Below are 18,724 nucleotides of genomic sequence, written 5' to 3' on the forward strand. Positions count from 1 at the left end.
TCTTTTTCCCTGAGGACCTGGAAGTGGATACTAAAGATTGCTCTGCCAACAAGTTTTTTGTATGACTATGTACTTATCTTTTCTTTATACAACCTTAAATAAATTAAGTTTATGCTCCTACTTTTATCAAGTTTTCTTTAATTCCTCAAAAAAGTATTGAAAATAGTACAGTAAAGAACTGGGTCCATAAATAGTAATAGTATCAGTATTGATTAGAGTGAATCACATATTGAAAGCTTCCAGAATAAAACAAAACAAAAACATGAACACAAAACAGTATAAATGTTGAAGCGTATGTCTGACGGCCTCATTATCCTCAGACTTGAAATCTCAATGTTCAAGTCAAAGTCAGGAATATTCACAAACCTCAAATAAAGAGGCAACTTCTTTTCGTTTCTTTTCTTTGTTTCATTTCATTTTAAAATAAAAACATTTACTTTAATTTTCTTTTATTTGAAAAATTTTAGAAAAATAAATATCGATAACTTCCTTTAGGTGGCAGTGTGCGCTTTGAGCATGCGCAGTTCTTCTTCCGGTCTCGTTTCGCCGAAGAAGAAAAAAAATGAATCGACGTGCTGAAATCGTTTGGTACCAAAACATTTCCGCGGTCGTGTTGTTGAGTTGTGTCGTCGCGTCTTCGTGTGTGTGAACACGTGTTGTCCTCCACATGGACCGGACGGAGCCGTTCACGGTCTGACCGAGAGAGCGCCCGTTTTCCCGGTGAGACGTTCACAGGCGGTCGGTCATCATGGCGCCGTGGCTGCGGTCATGTCTGCGGTGTTACCGGAGCGGAGTCCGTCTGCTCCTCCGGCCGGACGCCGCCTGTCGAAGGGGCTGCTCCTCGGTTCAGGGGGAGGTGAGGGTCCGGTTTGCCCCCAGTCCGACAGGTAAGGTCCCCCACCAGGTCCACACTTTGGGACTGCCTTTCCTCACCCGACAACAAATCATGCACAAATAAAAGTACAAAGTTTGTGGACATCAGTATCTGATAGTTGATGATCACAAGTAAAGCCTCTCTGTATTAAATGGAAATTGTTGCTTCGTTTGTTCAAAAGACCCATTAAAGAAATACAAAATGACTACAATGTCAGCAAAGTGATCACAAGGAGGCACAAAAAGTCTACAAAAAGACAGACAAGTACTGCTGAATGACTAGAGTTACAAAAGTAGCACAATAGACACAGAAGGTAACACAAAAGAGACAAAATCAGCATCAGAAAGATCCAAAAATAACTTCACAAGACTAAAATGTAATGCAAAATAACCACAACAGATGTGAGCTCACTGTGATTCTTACTGCGTCGGTTATTTTGAAAAGTCAACGGGAACAAGTTCAGGTGGCAATATTTCTCTCTGTACTGCTGTTTGTCTTGACAGTTTGGTATTGTGACAATATGTCTTGCTTGGTGCTGCAGGCTTCTTGCACCTCGGCGGCCTCCGAACAGCTCTCTACAATTACATCTTCGCAAAGAGATACGGAGGAGCGTTCATCCTGCGACTTGAGGACACTGATCAGAGCAGACTGGTGCCGGGAGCAGCAGAGTCCATAGAGGACATGCTGGAGTGGGCTGGTAGGAAATACTGTGGCCGTGAATTATCACCGTGGGATTTGTTTATTGCAGGGAATTACTGTAAGAGTCATCGGTGGTTGTCATCATGAAAGGTGTACCTCCGGATGAGAGTCCCCGTCGAGGTGGTCCAGCAGGTCCATATCTTCAGTCTCAGAGATTAGACCTGTACAGTCAGACAGCCCAGCAGCTTGTTGAGACTGGTCACGCCTACTACTGTTTCTGCAGCCCGCAGAGACTGGAACTGCTGAAAAAAGAGGCTTTGAGGAGCGGACAGACCCCCAGGTGATTAAATAACCTGAGAAAACATGGATGTAACACGTTTTCCCTGAATTGAAGTGAAAATACAGCCAGGCTTCAGGATGGTTTTGCAAGATTGCTGCGTCTCTCTTCCCCTACAGGTATGACAACAGATGCCGTCACCTTCGGGCAGACCAGGTCCAGGGGAAGCTGGCTCAAGGAGTGGCACATGTAATCAGGTTTCGTCTCGAAGCAGGCGTTGAACCTTTTGAGGATCTGGTCTTTGGGTGGAATCGTCATGAGGTGGCCGAGGTGGGCTTCTACTGACTGTATCAGCTGAAATGTCTCTGAGTAGAATTCATACTCAATCACATAAATTTAAGTTTCTCGATCTCTGACATTGCAGCCATGGCTTAACAGCAGTTTGTGTTTAAAGCTAACTTTTTCTCTTAAATTTAGTTTTCATATGCTCTGTCCCCTCTTCTAGGTGGAGGGGGATCCAGTGGTAATCAAAGCAGATGGGTTTCCCACCTATCACCTCGCTAACATAGTCGATGATCATCACATGAAGATCAGCCACGTGCTGCGGGGCTCTGAGTGGCTGATCTCCACCTCCAAACATCTCCTCATGTACCGAGCTCTTGGATGGACACCACCCACCTTTGGACATCTGCCGCTCCTGACGAACAAAGACGGCAGCAAGCTGTCCAAGAGGCAAGGGGATATATTCATCCAGAGCTTCCAAAGAGACGGGATCCTGCCAGAGGCTCTGCTGGATATCACCACCAACTGTGGATCCGGATTCACCAGTGAGTGGAGAAGTTATTAGGGAAAGGCTAAAGCGCCATGAGGAATTAGTGACTAGAAAATTACCTTTATCTGGATGCTTTAGTTGCATATCAACAAAAATGTTGGCTTCTTAAGTCGTCATGTTGCCTTACAGCCAATCGTATTGGAAGGACGATAGATGAGCTGATTTCTGAGTTTAATCCTTCAAAGATCACAACTCACTCTGCTCTGTTAGAGCTGGAGAAACTACCAGAGTTCAACAGGTAAGTGTAAAATCTATTCTGCCCACTGTTCTGGTCTGATGCTCTTTTTCTTCTTTTATTTTTTCACACGTCTCTGTTTAGCTGTTTCTATATCAGGTTTAACTCCTACTAATTTGCCAACAATGATATAAATGGTGTGTAATGACCATTAAAGCATCACAGAGCTGCAGGCATGTCCTTTTTAAAGATAAATCTCGCTTTTGAAGTTCCACCAAATAAACTGAATATATGAACCATGTAATGAAATAGTTATTTCTTTTTGAAGTTATAAAAGTCATAGTTCATATTTCAGTAATGTCTCTGATTGGAAAGAATCCACCTGGAGAAGCGCATTGAGAAGGAGGAGCACTGCAAGCTGCTGATACAACACCTACGGGAAAAAATCCAGCAGGTCTACACAGCAGAGCTCCAGCATGAGGAAGTCCTACAGGAGGATTATATCAAACGGGTGCTGCATCTTCGTAAGGTGACTTTGAGAACATACTCATGAATGTGGTCATGCATGTCAAACCATCCATCCCATGTCCCATCCCAAATGTACATTTTTGTAAGTCAGGCTTGTGAATGATTGAAAATCTTATTATAACCACCATATGGGGATGGAAAGGTGTCAGTTTGCTGGACATCATGTTGTTTGACCTTCAAATATTATTTAGTTAATTTTTTATTAAGGTCATCTGACCCTGCGACGTCTTCTGTTTAGAACATCAGATCAAATGTGGCCTGTATCCTTATTTCTCTGTATTGCTCTCCTGTGTTCTCCCGACTCTCTTCCCACTCCCTACAGGGTCACATATCCTCCCTGAAGGAGCTTGTGGGTCCTGGTTATGCTTTCCTGTGGGTGCGTCCTTCCTTCTCCAGCCAGCAGGTGGCAGTACTCACCACAGAGGCCCAGCTCATTGCTTCCTTAGTGTTGAAGTATGTAGTATTATTCTTTTTATATATACCTCTTCCCTTTACTCACAACAGCAGCGTTTCAGCAGCATCACAAACCTTCCCGTGTCTGTGTTTTAGATTAATAGAAGCGTACGGCGAGGAGCTGACGGTGGATCGGCTCAGCAAAGATCTGAAGATTATGGCAAAACAGACTAAAGCCACAAAGTACAGTGACGTGATGAAGCTCCTACGTCTGACTCTCAGTGGCCTGCAGGTAACTGAAGACATCACATTCATTTTTATAATCAGTATACATCTACAGCGTGTCCTGTGGGAAATTGGTCTAAAGAAAAAAGCCAGCCTTTTTCCATATTAAAATTTTTGTCTGTAATTCAAATGAAAATTTCCCTTTGTTTATTTAGAAACAGCTTAACTATTTAATTGCTGCAACGCCTTTTAGCGTATAGGATTTGATAATGAAGAGATTTTTTTCGATTACTACAGTAAGTGTGAAGAGCTTTGTTTGTTGTTGACAGCATGACTCCACTTGTGATGCTGTCCGTTCTGTTTTTACACCCTGAACAAAGTCTTCAACTGCGCCCTGAGTTTGTGCAGCGGCCTGTCTCAGAGGAAGCACTCTCCACACTGTAGAAATTATATTATTAGTCTGTGGAACTGTTTTTTGTAATGAAGAAACCCAGAGTCACAGTATGATGCTCAGTGATGTGCTTTTATTAGTTTTGGAAACACAGTGAGTGGGCGGGAAAAAAAACTGATAAATTTGCTTGTTCTACTTTGTTTGGTGGGATAAATGTAACATTGATGGTTTGCTTTCATGGGATTAGCCAACAAATATAGAAAATCAACAGAATTATCCTTTAACCAGAGTTTCAGCAGCAGTTCTGCTCCTTGAGTTGAGTCATTTGTCACATAGCTGCAGGTGTGTGTGTGTGTGGTGTGTGTGTGTGTGTGTGTGTGTGTGTGTGTGTGTGTGTGTGTGTGTGTGTGTGTGTGTGTGTGTGTGTGTGTGTGTGTGTGTGTGTGTGTGTGTGTGTGTGTGTGTGTGTGTGTGTGTGTGTGTGTGTGTGTGTGTGTGAGAGCCATTGGCCTTCAACATTTCCTGACTGACAAAAAAAGAGCGTGTGAACATTTGATGCTTAAGCGTGATGGATCAAGTCAGTTCTGGTCGTCCTCACGTTTTCTTTGATAAAAGTATTCTCATTTCGTAGAGTAAAAGAAATTCACCACTTAGACACGTAATTGTGACATTGAACAATTTCCTGTTTTTGATTCCCAGCTAGAAGCGCGTTAAAATTGAATGAACCTCTTTCCAATGAGCCGATTCCCAGAGAGCAACACTTTATCTTGACACAGCTGAAGTAGTTTCTATAGCGGAGGTGGTCACTAACTGTGAACAGACTGACCACGGCTACGAGAAGACCTACCAACAACTTTAACCAAAATTCATTCTTTAAGCTGCCCTTCATCTGTTTCAGTCATCCCCCCACAGTATTCAGACACTTATGGCATTTATCCCAACAAGAACGCTGTAAATTTAGTCTTTTCCATACTTTTCCAGCATCATAAATGTAAATGGACAGTCCAGAGCTGAAGTGAAATCACACACAAGAAGAATCACAGCTTTTCACTGAGAGTAACCAAACTTGACAGGCCTGAACAAACAAATCAAAGATCTTAAATGTTTATTTATTATGCTTATTATTTTATTTTTAAAGGTTCAGGTTTTCTTTGTTGCTAATATTACTTATGTGACTGTTTATCTTCATAAGGCCCACCTGCACTATAATATTCTACTATCCTTTCAACAAGAGGAACCAATCATTTCATTTTTCACATGCAACTCTCATTTCTGCAGATCTATTTTTCAAACTCAACCTCAGCAAATTCAATAAGCTTTTTTGACTGTAACATTAAAAATACTTGAGTTGTCCAAATGCTTTTTGCACATGTTTCTTCTTCATTTCATCCAAGGTGAGGGTAAATTTTAAAATGGCTTTTTGAAATGATAGAAATGGCTAAAGCCTCAGATATGGTTTGCTGACTTTGTCACCTCAGGAAAATGGAAAGAGGAACTTGTTTCTGATTGCATTTTAGAGTTTACTGTCTGTTGCTTTACATGTCTGGTTTGATTGGTGTTACTTCACTGACTCTTGCTCTTCTGTTCCTCTCTGGCCTTCAGCAAGGTCCCAGCGTAGCGGAGATGATGGTGTCTTTAGGGCCTGCAGAGGCCATCAATCGATTCCAGAAGCTTCTGCTGCTTTCAGAGACGAGTTAAAGGCCGGACAGCCTGTCAGCTCAGGGCCTGAGGACGACCACTGCTGCCAAGGACTTGGCCTGTATGTTGAGAGTTGGACTGTGCCACACTGGCCTAAGTTAAATAATACTTTAATAATTATAAATATTTTATAAAACAGAAGAAACTTTACCTTCCAAACTTGGTGTTTGTTTTATTCTTGTTACAAGACTTTGCCATGAACTGATGGGAAGATGGGAAGTACCTTGGTTTTCTTTTTTTTTTTTTTTTTTTTCATATGCAAATTATTTTGTTTTACTTCAGGAAATTTTTTAACGAACTCAAGTTTACAGGTGTATTGTACAGTCAGAAGGAAAACATGCAAAGTTTTGGATACGCAAAAAAAAAAACAACCTCTTTTCAACAAAGAAATAATAGGAAATCCTACAATGAATCTATCTGATACCTGTGAAGGATAGGAGGTTGTAAAAAGATATTGAAGCGCTTCCACTCACACTTAAAATGGTAACTACAAATATTAAAATCTACATGGAAGACCTGAAGCCTGAGAGTTGTTTTGGAAACAAGTGCTGTAGACAGATGAGGTTCACACAGCTCTCTGACCACAGCCACCATAAATTCCACTGAAGGAAACTAAAAGGAAGCCGATCTCATGAACTGTAAAGCATGAGGCTGGGAAAATTCTGCTTTGGAGTTTGACGGCAAGCAATGTTTTACAGATCGGGGAAAGAATGGATTTCACTAAATAACAATACAGTCTGATCACAAAATAAGAACAGACGCGACAACTGGAGATGACCGAAAGTGACAATATTATGAAAATGATCTGAAAGAAATGAAAAATGAAACGAAATGGGCCAGAAGAAACAAAACGACCACAATGTGACCAGAAATGCCTGAAAGGAATCACAAAATGACCCAAAACAAACACACAATGAGTAATGCAAAATGATGTGAAGGTGACACAAAATGATCCAAAACAAACACAACATGATTACAGAGTGATGCAGAATGAGTAAAAACAGTTTTAGTCTCCATTCTCTGTTTGTACATTTTATTTCTCTGTCCACAGACACACAAAGACTCATTTGTGTGGTGGCAGCACTGTGTTGTGTGTGTGTCTTTGTGCCAGCAGTGTGTGTCTCTCTGTGTGTTGTGTGTGTCAGCAGCATGTCACTGTGTGTTGTATGTGCTAGCAGTGTGTCTGTGTGTTGTGTGGTGTGTGCCAGCAGTGTGTCTGTGTGTTGTGTGGTGTGTGGTGTGTGCCAGCAGTGTGTCTCTCTCTGTGTGTTGTGTGTGTCAGCAGTGTGTCTCTCTCTGTGTGTTGTGTTGTGCGTGCCAGCAGTCTCTCTCTCTGTGTGTTGTGTTGTGTGTGCCAGCAGTGTGTCTCTCTCTGTATGTTGTGTTGTGTGTGTCAGCAGTGTGTCTCTCTCTCTGTGTTGTGTTGTGTGTGTCAGCAGTGTCTCTCTCTCTCTGTTGTGTTGTGTGTGTCAGCAGCGTGCTTCTGTGTGTTGTGTTGTGTGTGTCAGCAGTGTGCTTCTGTGTGTTGTGTTGTGTGTGTCAGCAGTGTGTCTGTATGTTGTGTTGTGTGTGTCAGCAGTGTGCCTCTGTGTGTTGTGTGTCAGCAGTGTCTCTCTCTGTGTGTGTTGTGTTGTGTGTGTCAGCAGTGTGTCACTGTGTGTTGTATGTGCTAGCAGTGTGTCTGTGTGTTGTGTTGTGTTGTGTGTGCCAGCAGTGTGTTTCTCTCTGTGTGTTGTGTTGTGTGTGCCAGCAGTGTGTCTCTCTCTCTGTGTTGTGTTGTGTGTGTCAGCAGTGTGTGTCTCTCTCTCTCTGTTGTGTTGTGTGTGTCAGCAGTGTGTCTCTCTCTGTGTTGTGTTGTGTGTCAGCAGTGTGCTTCTGTGTGTTGTGTTTTGTGTGTCAGCAGTGTGTCTCTCTCTGTGTGTTGTGTGTCAGCAGTGTGTGTGTCTCTCTCTCTGTTGTGTTTTGTGTGTCAGCAGTGTGTCTCTCTCTGTGTGTTGTGTGTCAGCAGTGTGTGTGTGTCTCTCTCTGTGTGTTGTGTGTCAGCAGTGTGTGTGTGTCTCTCTCTGTTGTGTTTTGTGTGTCAGCACTGTGTCTCTGTGTGTTGTGTTGAGTGTGTCAGCAGTGTGTCTCTCTGTGTGTGTCACATGTGTCACATGTCCCGGTAGTCCCCCCTCCTCTCTCCCCCCCTCCTCCTCCGTCAGTCGGACCGTCAGATGAGCGCTGACAGTCGGAGGAGTCAGTCGGAGGAAACGGAGGAGACGGAGGACGATGGCGGCCGGTGACAGCTCGGCGACCTTAGAGTCATGTCTGAGTGAGTAAACGTGTTTCATTAGTTCGTTTGCTTTATTTAACTTGTTTATCGGACCTAGCTAACGCGACGTTATCGTCCCAGCGTCTGAACCGACGGCTAACCAGCTAACGCGTTAGCTAACCGACCAGCGCCGTAAAATGTAATATTTGCAGCTAAATTCTGCAGCTGTGAGTGTGTTTTTCGGGACTTTGTGAACTCATTCTGACGTTTCTGCAGAAAGTTATCCGCCGAAACAGGAAGCGGTTTTTCCACCGTGCGCGTGTCCGCGTCTGCTGCTTCCGCTGCGCGCGTTCACGACAACAAAATGATTTTTGTAAAAAATATTTCTTTTATTTGTTTAAAGGAGGAAACACAACACAACATAACACAACCACACTGCTACCACTTAAAAAAATCACGTTTTTAAGTTGACCCAGAAAGTTTAAGGAATGGAAAAGGTGAAGGAACTTTATTATATATATAACATCAACATATCAATCAATAAGTCGAGCAGAAGAAAATGATTGATAAGTAAAAGTGAGAAGCTGAAAAGCTTCCTATAAATAATCAGTTGGCTTACTTTGGTTGTTTGACAATTAGATTGAAAATGAATGCTAATTTTGTTTTATGAAGAAAATATGAAGAAGCATTCTATTGAAAGTTTTGCTGAGTACTTTCTTTACTATTAGTTGAGTTTTTATTGGAAGCACGTGTTTAATTTCGCTTCCTCATTACACCATGTACTTATTTGCATGTTTGCATATCCATGTATTTGTGTATGTTTGACCTAATTATGGTGAATTCTGAAAATAGAATTTGCACCAATGGTTTCTATGGTCTGTTTGTTCCAGACCAAGCGACAAACCCAAATAATCAGGAGGACAGGTGGGACTGCATCCAAGGCTTCTACCAGCTCGTCAACCAGGAGACTGATGGGTAAGAAATAACATCTTGACCTCTTACACAACCCTGTGTGTGTGTGTGTGTGTGTGTGTGTGTGTGTGTGTTTCAACACTGTTGAAAGACACTATAAACATGAATTAAAGTTAGGCTTTTAGAGCTGGCTGCATGCTTCTGGAAGTTACTTTAATGCAATGATGGTGTTTGAGAAAGAGTTGCTTCACATCCATCTTGCGATCACAGCTTCTCTTTTACAGCATCATGGAAGAATGAAGGAGGAACTCTACAGTGCCTTTTTCCTCTTTGACTTTGTTCTCAGTTCAGCGTGAATGCATTAGATTGACTAAATTATAAATCTAATATTTTGTTCCTACACATTTTAAGTGTTGTTCCATATCTATAAGCTCTCTTTGAGAGTTCTTTTATGAATTGTTATGAATAGTTCTTAGTGTTGAGTGTCCCAGTATTTTTAAGTGACGTAACATTGTGCCTTGAACTAAATTCATGCTCTGTTTTCAGGCCACAGGTAGCCGTGCGTCTTCTTGCTCATAAAATCCAGTCGCCACAGGAGAAAGAGGCCTTGCAGGCTCTCACTGTAAGTAATCAGACCTCCACCAAAAGTACATATATGATCTACTTTTACTGTTACCAGATCTAAGTGGCAGCTATATTTCTCCCCTTTTTAAATTTTAAATGCTTCTTTTTTGTCTGTTAACAAGTCAGCCACAATAGAAAACAATCTCATCCTTGTTTGGTTTCACATACTGTTCATATCTGATTTTAATGCAATTTGTTACAGATGTGTAACGTGGACTTATTAACTGAAAAACAATGTCTTTTGTGTTAACTCTGGAGGAGGTAGCTCGTGTGAAAAATATCTGTGACTAACTGCAGTGTTTCACTTTAACATGCGATGCAGAGAAGCTTCTTGATCATGTGCCTCTTGTCATGTGATGTTGAAAGGTCGCATTAATCACAAACATGCGGCGAAAAAATCTGTCTCTGTTCTCTTGTGCTTCTGTTGGTGATGATTTATCCTGAGTTGGTGCTTTCCAGGTCCTTGAGGCGTGTATGAACAACTGTGGAGAGAAGTTTCACAGGGAAGCCGCCAAGTTTCGCTTTCTCAATGAGCTCATCAAACTCTTAACACCAAAGGTACTGCTGGCTGCACAAACATTCTAGGCAGCATGTCATTTGAAAATGTACCTAACTGTATGAGGACCAGTTGTGTAGTGTTCTTACAGACTCTAAAATTAAACAAAAATAATTAATTTAATTATATTTAATTCATTAAGTCCCTTCCAATGTGAGGCAGTGTGATATCAGCAGTTTGACTGAGTGGCATTAATCAGACCAGATCTATTTGCGTGATCAGTTTTTGTGTGATTTTACAATTAATTTTAGCATCATAGATCATCGACACAATAATAATGATGCTCTATACTGACAGAGAGCTTATCAAAATCAAAGTGAAAAAAATACTTCACACATTGCAAGAAAGAGAGCAACAAATTAAAATAACAAATTTTACATCTTTCAAATGCTGGGGATCTTAAAATAGAAAAATATCCATTCAGATATTTTCAAGATAAAGGAAATGAATATAGAAATTTGGAGAAAGAGTGTTGCTTTCTGAGGAATGACCAGGCTGATGTTTTGTTTTTTTTGCCGCAGTACTTCGGGGCATGGACTCCTCAGACAGTTAAAGACAGAGTGACGGAGGTGCTCTATGGCTGGACGCTCTGGCTTAAAGACGAACCCAAGATTCTTGAAGCCTATAAGATGCTGAAGAAACAAGGTCAGGGTGCAAGACAGACATAAAATGACAACACTTAAACTTCCCATTCAGAGGACGTGAACTTTTGATACACACCTGTATTGGTGGATGTTATTCTACATTTATATCCATTTTACAGGTCTTGAAAGAATAATATATTTCATAGTTGTTTGTCCTTTTATCTCACAAATAAAAGGATTATAACTTCTGTTTTGTCAATTTCAGGTATTGTGAAAAAAGATCCGAAGTTACCAGACACAATTATAATGGCTCCTCCACCACAAAGAAACACAGACTCTGTTTTTGACCAGGAGGACAAGGCCCAGGTGTGTGAATTTATCAGTCATCTGTTCATGTAACTCAGAAGTTTTCAGTCCAGCTAACATGTATTTCTGTTATCAGCTTTTGGCCAGATTATTGAAAAGTACTCGTCCTGAAGACTTGCAAACTGCAAACAGGCTCATTAAAAGCACCATTCAAGAGGTGAGAAGTGGCATTTTTCTGGCATAATTTCTGTGTGTGTACTGTGTTTACATTTTGTTTTTTCACGCGTGTGTGTGTGTGTGTGTGTGTTTTTAGGAGCAGGAGAAGGCAGAGAAAATGCTGAAGCGTGAATCTACTCTGAAGGAGGCGGAGAGCAGCACCAAGCAGCTCAGAGAGCTTTTGAAGCAGCACTCCGTCACCGGGAAGTCGGCAACGCCCAGTGATGATGTGAAGGTAAATTAAAACTGATACTAACAGCTGACTGCAGAGTCATTCGGTCTTTTCCTGTATCACGGAGCTGGCTCTCTTTTACCTGGGGGGTCATCGTGATAACTCAGACCACAGTGGGGCAGCTGAACATCAGCGGTTCAGATCCAATGCTGACCCAATTACATCATTGGGACAAAGGAGCCATTAGCCATAGTAACATGCAACTCCTTCCAACCTCTTCTTCATGTGGTTTAATCTTCAGTGTTTTTCTCCTGCTGAGCTCTGCTGTTCATACACTGGAGGAGCCCTGTTCCTTCAGCAGAATCCTTTAATATTCAAACCTGATGTTGCAGCTTTATCTTCCAAAAGGCCACAATTAAAGCAGCAGATCTGGATAATGTCCCACTGCAGAGTCAAGACTCTTGTTGATATCCTTTAAAACAAAACTCCTCCCATGGATCTGGTGTTTATTATAGATCAGTGAAACAACCGATTGAAGTGGAATTCATTTGTTTGAACATCACAAATAAATCAACATTTTGACAATATAGATCTGCTTCATGACAGTGACTCCTGCTGTGGCTTCCTGCTGGCTTCAGCTCTGATGATGTGTTGGTTTAACATCTCCTGTAGCTCAAATGAGTGGGTGGTTGCTAATCACTCTTTGTTAATGGGATCCATTGGTGCTGACATGGGGAAACAATCCGTGGAATTAGAAAACAAGCGATTCTAATATTTGCAGAAGAAACAGCTTCAGGCATTGTGTGTTTGTGTGAACATGCGGGGTTAAGTAAATGCAGCCACTCAGTACTTGATCTGCTCACTGCAGGCCGTGTACGAGCACTGCGACCGGCTGAGGCCCAGCTTGTTCCGTCTGGCCAGTGAAACGATGGAAGATGACGCTGCTCTGGCTCAGATCCTGGAGATCAATGATGAGCTAACACTTGCTGTGAACGCCTACAAGAACCAGGTGGGGAGCAGAGAATGCAACGGTGGAACAGAAGGAAGTAAACATGAGGAGAGAGTGTTGGATAGAAACAGTGGTAAGCATTATTTTGTACATTGTTCTCCTCGTCCCTGTGGGGGGAACTCCTTGACCTTGTGTTTGCTTGGAAGCTTTGTTCTCCTTGTATTTGATCCATCTGATTCCTGTTCCTCCAGCTCCCACAAGTCCCAGAGAGATCAAAAGCTACCACCTCATCGACCTGTCAGTGCTGGACTCTCCAAAGTCTCGCAAAAAAGCTGATTCGCCACCGTCTTTCCAGTCCTCCTTCTCCCCCTTCCTCCCCTCGAATCTTTTCAAGCCAGCAGCTGACCAAGATCACACTGAATCAGGTTGACCTTCTTCGATGTCTGCTTCTCGTTGCTGCTCTGTAACTGTGATATGTGTCATAATGTGGTGATGTGGTTTCCTGTATTTACAGAGTCAGATAATGAGGCCTTAAAGAATTCAAAGTCGTACTATGAGGACCTGATTCAGGTAAGGCTTTAAAGTAAAAAAAAAAAAAAAAAAAAAAAGTATTCCCTATGTGTTTCTCTATATGTTTAGTAAACTCAGTCTATTCTTTCAGCTTAATGAGGGCATTCAGATGAGAAATGGTGATCAGAGTGGAGGGACAGGCCTCTTGCTGAGAGCTCGTGGATGTGGGAGGAGCAGTACCACATCAAACGGGACAAATGTTTGGTAAGAATGCAGAACAAGAAGGACTAAACCTTAAAGTCCTCAGAGGCATACAGTGCATTAAGACAGTCGACTTGGTTTAAATCAGCATAAACTCAATGAATCTTACTTCTTTTACTATTATTTCTGTATTTATAACATTTATTACGTAGACAAACGTCTTGCCTCTTTTCTTCACACTGAGATCAGATACTGAATTATTTAAAAACGTTATCTTACGATGTTTAGAAAAATTTTATAAAGTGATAAAAGGAAGGCATTATTGTCTCACTTAACTCACGACTCTGCCTCTTTTCCAATCAGGTCACTTCCTGAAAATCAACAGTTCCCTGAAGTTGAAACACGGAACATGAACCAGAAAAATCCAAAAGGCCTGTCCGGGGAGAACATGTGTCCTCCGCAGTTACTGAAAAACATCTTTGTTCCCATGGAGACCATCAAATCCAGTGCGTACACATAGGCTGAAACTACATGTGTATGGTTTCCTGTTGTACAGGACTGTAGCGTCACTAATGCTTTATTCACTTCCTGGTCTGTTGTGGTAGGTCAGCTGGAGCCCATCACCTTGTACGATCAGGGCGGCGTCCACGTCTCTCTACACTTCGCCAAAGATTCTCCCCCGGGTCACCCAGATGTCGCTGTGGTCGTCATCTCCACGGTCAACACGTCTGCCCTTGATGTGAAAGACTTGGTGCTTCAAGCAGCTGTTCCAAAGGTAAACAATGTTTGTATGAGTTCAGAGAAGATGTGATCAGTGAATTGAAGTTTAGCTTCTTCTTGCTTTTTGCACAGTAAATTGTTTATCTTTGGATTTCGGGAAAACACAAGAATCTGAAGAGAGAAGTTTACAGTCTGAGATAGTTGTACGTTCTTTACTTTTTTACACTTCAAGACTCAAAAACATTCCTTGTGTACTTGACAAATAGAATGTCAATGTCAAAAATTTATTGAGCTGGCTCATCAGCTGGCTCATCTTTTCATCAGTACTGTGGCCAGTACAGATGATGTGTTCAAGGTCATCCTAAATACTGGTGCTCACTGGACAGAATGAGGAGGGTTTGTTTAACCCTAATGCTTCTGGTGCCCCCTACTGGAGTCAGGCCTGCTCTTCAGATGGGGTGGACTTTTTTTTTTTTTTTTCTGTATTTTTTGAAAACGCATCACTTTTATATGTATTACCTTTATTAGCTTATTATTGACATAATAAATATAGCTTCATTTAACCCTGTTAAAAGACAGTGTGCCCCCCAGTAGATACTTTGGTCTTGGTGCTTCTTCATAACTTCAATAAATCATGTTTGAAATCTACAAATTTCCTGATTTAATCGTGCAGAGAATTTTAGAATCATCACAGAATTTTTAAGCGGCACCTTTTTACATGAGCTCATAGTTCTGACTAATCCAGTAATGCCTTCTGCTTCCTGTGTCCTGCAGACCATGCTGGTTAAGCTTCAGCCTGCCTCAGGGACACATCTACCTCCTTACAACCCGCTGCTGCCTCCACCAGCCACCTCCCAGGTCCTCCTGTTGGCCAATCCCCAAAAAGTCAGTTTGTTTACCATTTTAAATATCAGTGACTCGGCTCACTCCCGAGAATGATTAATCAGTTTATTCATTACATTTGACCCTGTTTGTGTTTATACTTCAGATTTAAAAATGTCACGTTCACTGTCAGTGGGATGTTGTGTTGTGACTCCAGAGTGATGGAAACTCGATGAAGCAGGCGCTCCATGTGAAGGAGACGATCTCATTACATTTTTGACTTTTCTAAATAAATTAGCATATCAATGGGGGAATGCTGAAACTGTATCAGCACTCAAACTTGTTTTAATTGACACCAGATGTTTGGAAAGCAAAGATAAACATATTGGCGTAAAATGATTTTCTGATTAACGAACTGGCTTCATCAGAAGGAAACTGGCTTTTCCTGTAAACACAACAAATCATTAATGTTACACAGTCCCTTGAAAAAAACTAATCTAATTTGATTTTAATGCATAAATTTACATAGTTAAAAGATGCCTGTGCATCAGACTGAGCACTTTTCTTAGACCAGATGTTGGAAGTAGTCCATGTAGACAATTTCATGTCCATGTAAACTGTGGCCTCAACAGGACACACAGCATCTGCAACAATAAAAAGATTCAAATCAGTATTGAGTAGTATTAAACATCCTGTCTGACCTCATCAACAACATGGATTTAGTTTTTGCCTCCAATCTGAGTGAGCTGAGTGAAACCAGCACACATTCCCCCCCAACAGTCCACATTTAAAGTTACTGAGATCACATTTATAGCATGAAAGGGCCGATGCACAGTTGTTCCTAGGAGAGTGCTGAGGAAGCGTTGGTCTATTTATTACTTTAGTATTATTATATAGATGCTTGATGCTTCCTTCACATCAGCCTCTTTGTATTTTCAGCGTAAAGTGCGTCTGCGCTACAAACTGACACTGACACATGGAGACCAACAGCTTAATGAGACGGGAGAGATCGAGAACTTCCCGGACTGGACTTCTTTGATTGGCCACTGAAAACTTCAGACACATGGATGTTAGGAGAGAATAAAACTCCCCAGGACGTGGAGTCTTAACTTTTCAGGACAGAATGAAGAGAACCTGGTTGGAGAGAAAAAGCGAGGAGAAAAAAAAAGACAACAGCTGGACTTGAACCATCATGAGGTAAACAACCAACTGGACTTCGTTTACAGCAATAAGAGATTTAGTTTCATCTTAACAGACTATCATTAGTTTAAAACATACATGGACCACGTGTGGTGGGCTCGGTGTCTCAGATTGGACGTGATTCAGGTCCGTTATTCTGCTGATGTGTTAGTGCGAGCCCGCACACATGGTCACATGTGGTGTGATAAAACAGTATAGTTCTTATACATGTGCGTGCTGACATGTAGGCGGATAATTGTGCATTTTATATGTGGTTACGTTTGAAAGTATTTATTTGCTTTAATGCACATCTGACATTCAAAATTCCTCAAGTGCCTTAAGCTGGAGAAGTGCTTTTTTTTCTCAAATATGTATTTATTTGAATTTGTTGTCCACAACAAGGCTGCCTAAAGCACACTTTGTCTTAAAGAATTCGTATTTGTGTGAATTTAAGTTGACGTTTTTTACATGGGAAATGAATGAAGCTTAACTGCACAATTTAATCCTTTTCGCATTTTATTCATGATGATCATTGCATTTTGAATTTAGCTCATTTTTATAAATGGTGTTAGAAGAAGCCCAAAGGAGGCCACCTACAAGTAAAGGAAGGAAAGATCAACATTTAGAAAAATATGAAGACCCAAAGGGTACAAATAAATAAACCAAAAGATAATGAAGGAAATATTTTCCAACCTGATGGAACAAAAAATACAATACAGAACGAGTGTAACTTTAGTGAATCGCAAATTTCTGCTACAAGAAGCAAAAGGAAGTTGTGCTTTTTTACTTCGAACAACGGCACCACCTGTTTACTATCAATGCCGTGAAGTCGTGAAGAGAATTTCTGCTCATGTGTTTTTTGTTTTTGTTTTTTTTGTTGAACTTTTTGGGCCAATGTAGTTTTGATTCTGCTGTTGATGTCATGTGACCAGTTTTCTGTTCGCCGGTCTTTATACTGTGAAGCTTTATGAGCATCTGCAGCTGCCAAAGGATTTGAATCCGATCTGAATTTTTTACTTTAAACGCTCGTCTGCTTCCTGCCTGTCACTCCGACACTTTGTTGCTCTGCCATTAATAAATAACAAATATGTGCCGCCCTGGATGAAGCTCACAGTCTCTCACAAATCATCTCGTTTCTTTGTGCGAATATAATCACCCTGAAATATTTGGCCTCAAATGATCCTCGTTGTACTTCAAACTAAAGTGGTACAGCACCCGGCCTGAACTTTTATTTTCATCATCTGCAAATATGGAGATGATTTTCTCCAATCAATGTTTTATTTAGGCGATTAAAAGAAAAAAGAAAAAAAAAAACAACAGTGATTTATTTGACTTGCTGCTGTTTTCGTCCAAACAAATATATTGAGTTTACATCCTAGAAGACATATAAAAACAAATATTCACATTGATTTTTTCGAAGAGCTGCAGCTGATTATTTTCGGTGATTTCCCCGTTAATTGTTTCATGAAAATTGCTCAAACATTTTCCGCGCTGCAACGTGGAAGTCTTGAAATTACTTATTGTGTCCACAAATAATGTAAAGATCGGTGTAAATATTGAAATAATAACATTTCATAGGACAAAAACTGTGATACAACCAGAAAGGGGAAACAGGTTAGAGAAGCTGGACGCAAAGAATTATGGGTATTTTTGCTGATTTTGAAACAGATGAGATTGCTTCTGATTAATTCTGTCATTCTGTAGATGAAGTTCCAGTTTAGTGTGTTCAGCCGCAGTCTCCAGCGGATCCTCCAGTTTGGAGGCTGCAGCTCGTCGGTTCTAAACGTATTCAGATAAATTACCAACACCAATCTGTGGACTTCGTTGATCATATTTATTATATGACATCAGCAGATTAAAATACAGGTTTGTTATTTACATGTATGTAACAGGGGTGTTAGATAAAGTGCCAAATACCTTTTCTTTTTTTTTTTTTTTTTCGTTTTCTTTTTTACAAAAACAAACAAAAAAAAAAAAAGGGATTTGTGGAAGACCGTCACACCCATTAGCCTGGTCCCACAGTTCATTGCTTCATGGACGGCTGCATTGCTCAGTGCTGGTTGTGGGACAGTTTGGCACGATCCACGCGGGAATCAAAGTCACACACAGAGTCCGGGAGACGTGATGAATACTGGGTGTTTTCTCGTTTTCATTTACTGAAACAGGGTCCAACATCAACACAACAACAGGTCGACCAGCTTCGGAGCTGGACTGCGAATGTTCCGCTTGGAGAGAAACACTCCAGCTACTATTATTAATTATTATTATTATTATTATTATTATTTAGAAATGGTTTGAGAAATCCAGCATTGATGCTTTAAGGTTAGTATGTGAGGATGTTAAACCGAAGCCCAGCTCAGCCTCCTGGAAAGTTTGTGACTGCAGACTACACTTTCCAGACTTTTTTTGTTTTCACTTTTCTGACAAACAGGAAGTTGACATTCTTTTAAGTGTTTCTGGTCACTGTCTGTGTGTGTCTGTGTGTGTTTGTGTTACAGAGATGATGGGTAATAATCCATGAGACTGAGGAAACAGGCACGCAATTATTTGCATGTATTCAGGTTTTGTTTTTTTTTTTGTTTGTTTGTTTGTTTTTTCGGTTTCAGGAGCTACAAAAGGTCAATAAAACAGCCCCCCCCACCTCCCTTTGTCGTTGTTGCCCCCCGTTTATCCCCAACGGCAGTGATGGA

At 41.1% G+C, this 18,724-nt stretch overlaps 2 protein-coding genes across 2 annotated transcripts; both read left to right on the forward strand.

Moving 5' to 3' along the window:
- Positions 1-534: 534 nt before the first annotated feature.
- On the forward strand, positions 535-6,249 carry ears2 (glutamyl-tRNA synthetase 2, mitochondrial). The gene is made up of 10 exons (XM_029505135.1): positions 535-887; positions 1,416-1,571; positions 1,664-1,853; positions 1,970-2,120; positions 2,296-2,617; positions 2,752-2,860; positions 3,173-3,326; positions 3,648-3,778; positions 3,875-4,010; positions 5,937-6,249. Exons 1-10 carry the CDS (start codon positions 749-751, stop codon positions 6,030-6,032), a joined length of 1,584 nt encoding a protein of 527 aa, XP_029360995.1. The 5' UTR covers positions 535-748; the 3' UTR covers positions 6,033-6,249.
- Positions 6,250-8,227: 1,978 nt separating this feature from the next.
- Positions 8,228-18,555, forward strand: LOC115040112 (ADP-ribosylation factor-binding protein GGA3-like). Its single transcript, XM_029497351.1, has 16 exons — positions 8,228-8,343; positions 9,174-9,258; positions 9,742-9,817; positions 10,279-10,377; positions 10,897-11,020; positions 11,225-11,325; positions 11,402-11,482; positions 11,579-11,716; positions 12,522-12,735; positions 12,854-13,027; positions 13,117-13,172; positions 13,264-13,376; positions 13,677-13,819; positions 13,919-14,088; positions 14,808-14,918; positions 15,795-18,555. The coding sequence occupies exons 1-16, from the start codon at positions 8,301-8,303 to the stop codon at positions 15,903-15,905; spliced, it is 1,839 nt and encodes a 612-aa protein (XP_029353211.1). The 5' UTR covers positions 8,228-8,300; the 3' UTR covers positions 15,906-18,555.
- The last annotated feature ends 169 nt before the right edge of the window (positions 18,556-18,724 follow it).

The sequence above is a fragment of the Echeneis naucrates genome, chromosome 1 (assembly GCF_900963305.1).
Source record: "Echeneis naucrates chromosome 1, fEcheNa1.1, whole genome shotgun sequence".
In the NCBI taxonomy this organism is placed as follows: Eukaryota; Metazoa; Chordata; class Actinopteri; order Carangiformes; family Echeneidae; genus Echeneis; species Echeneis naucrates.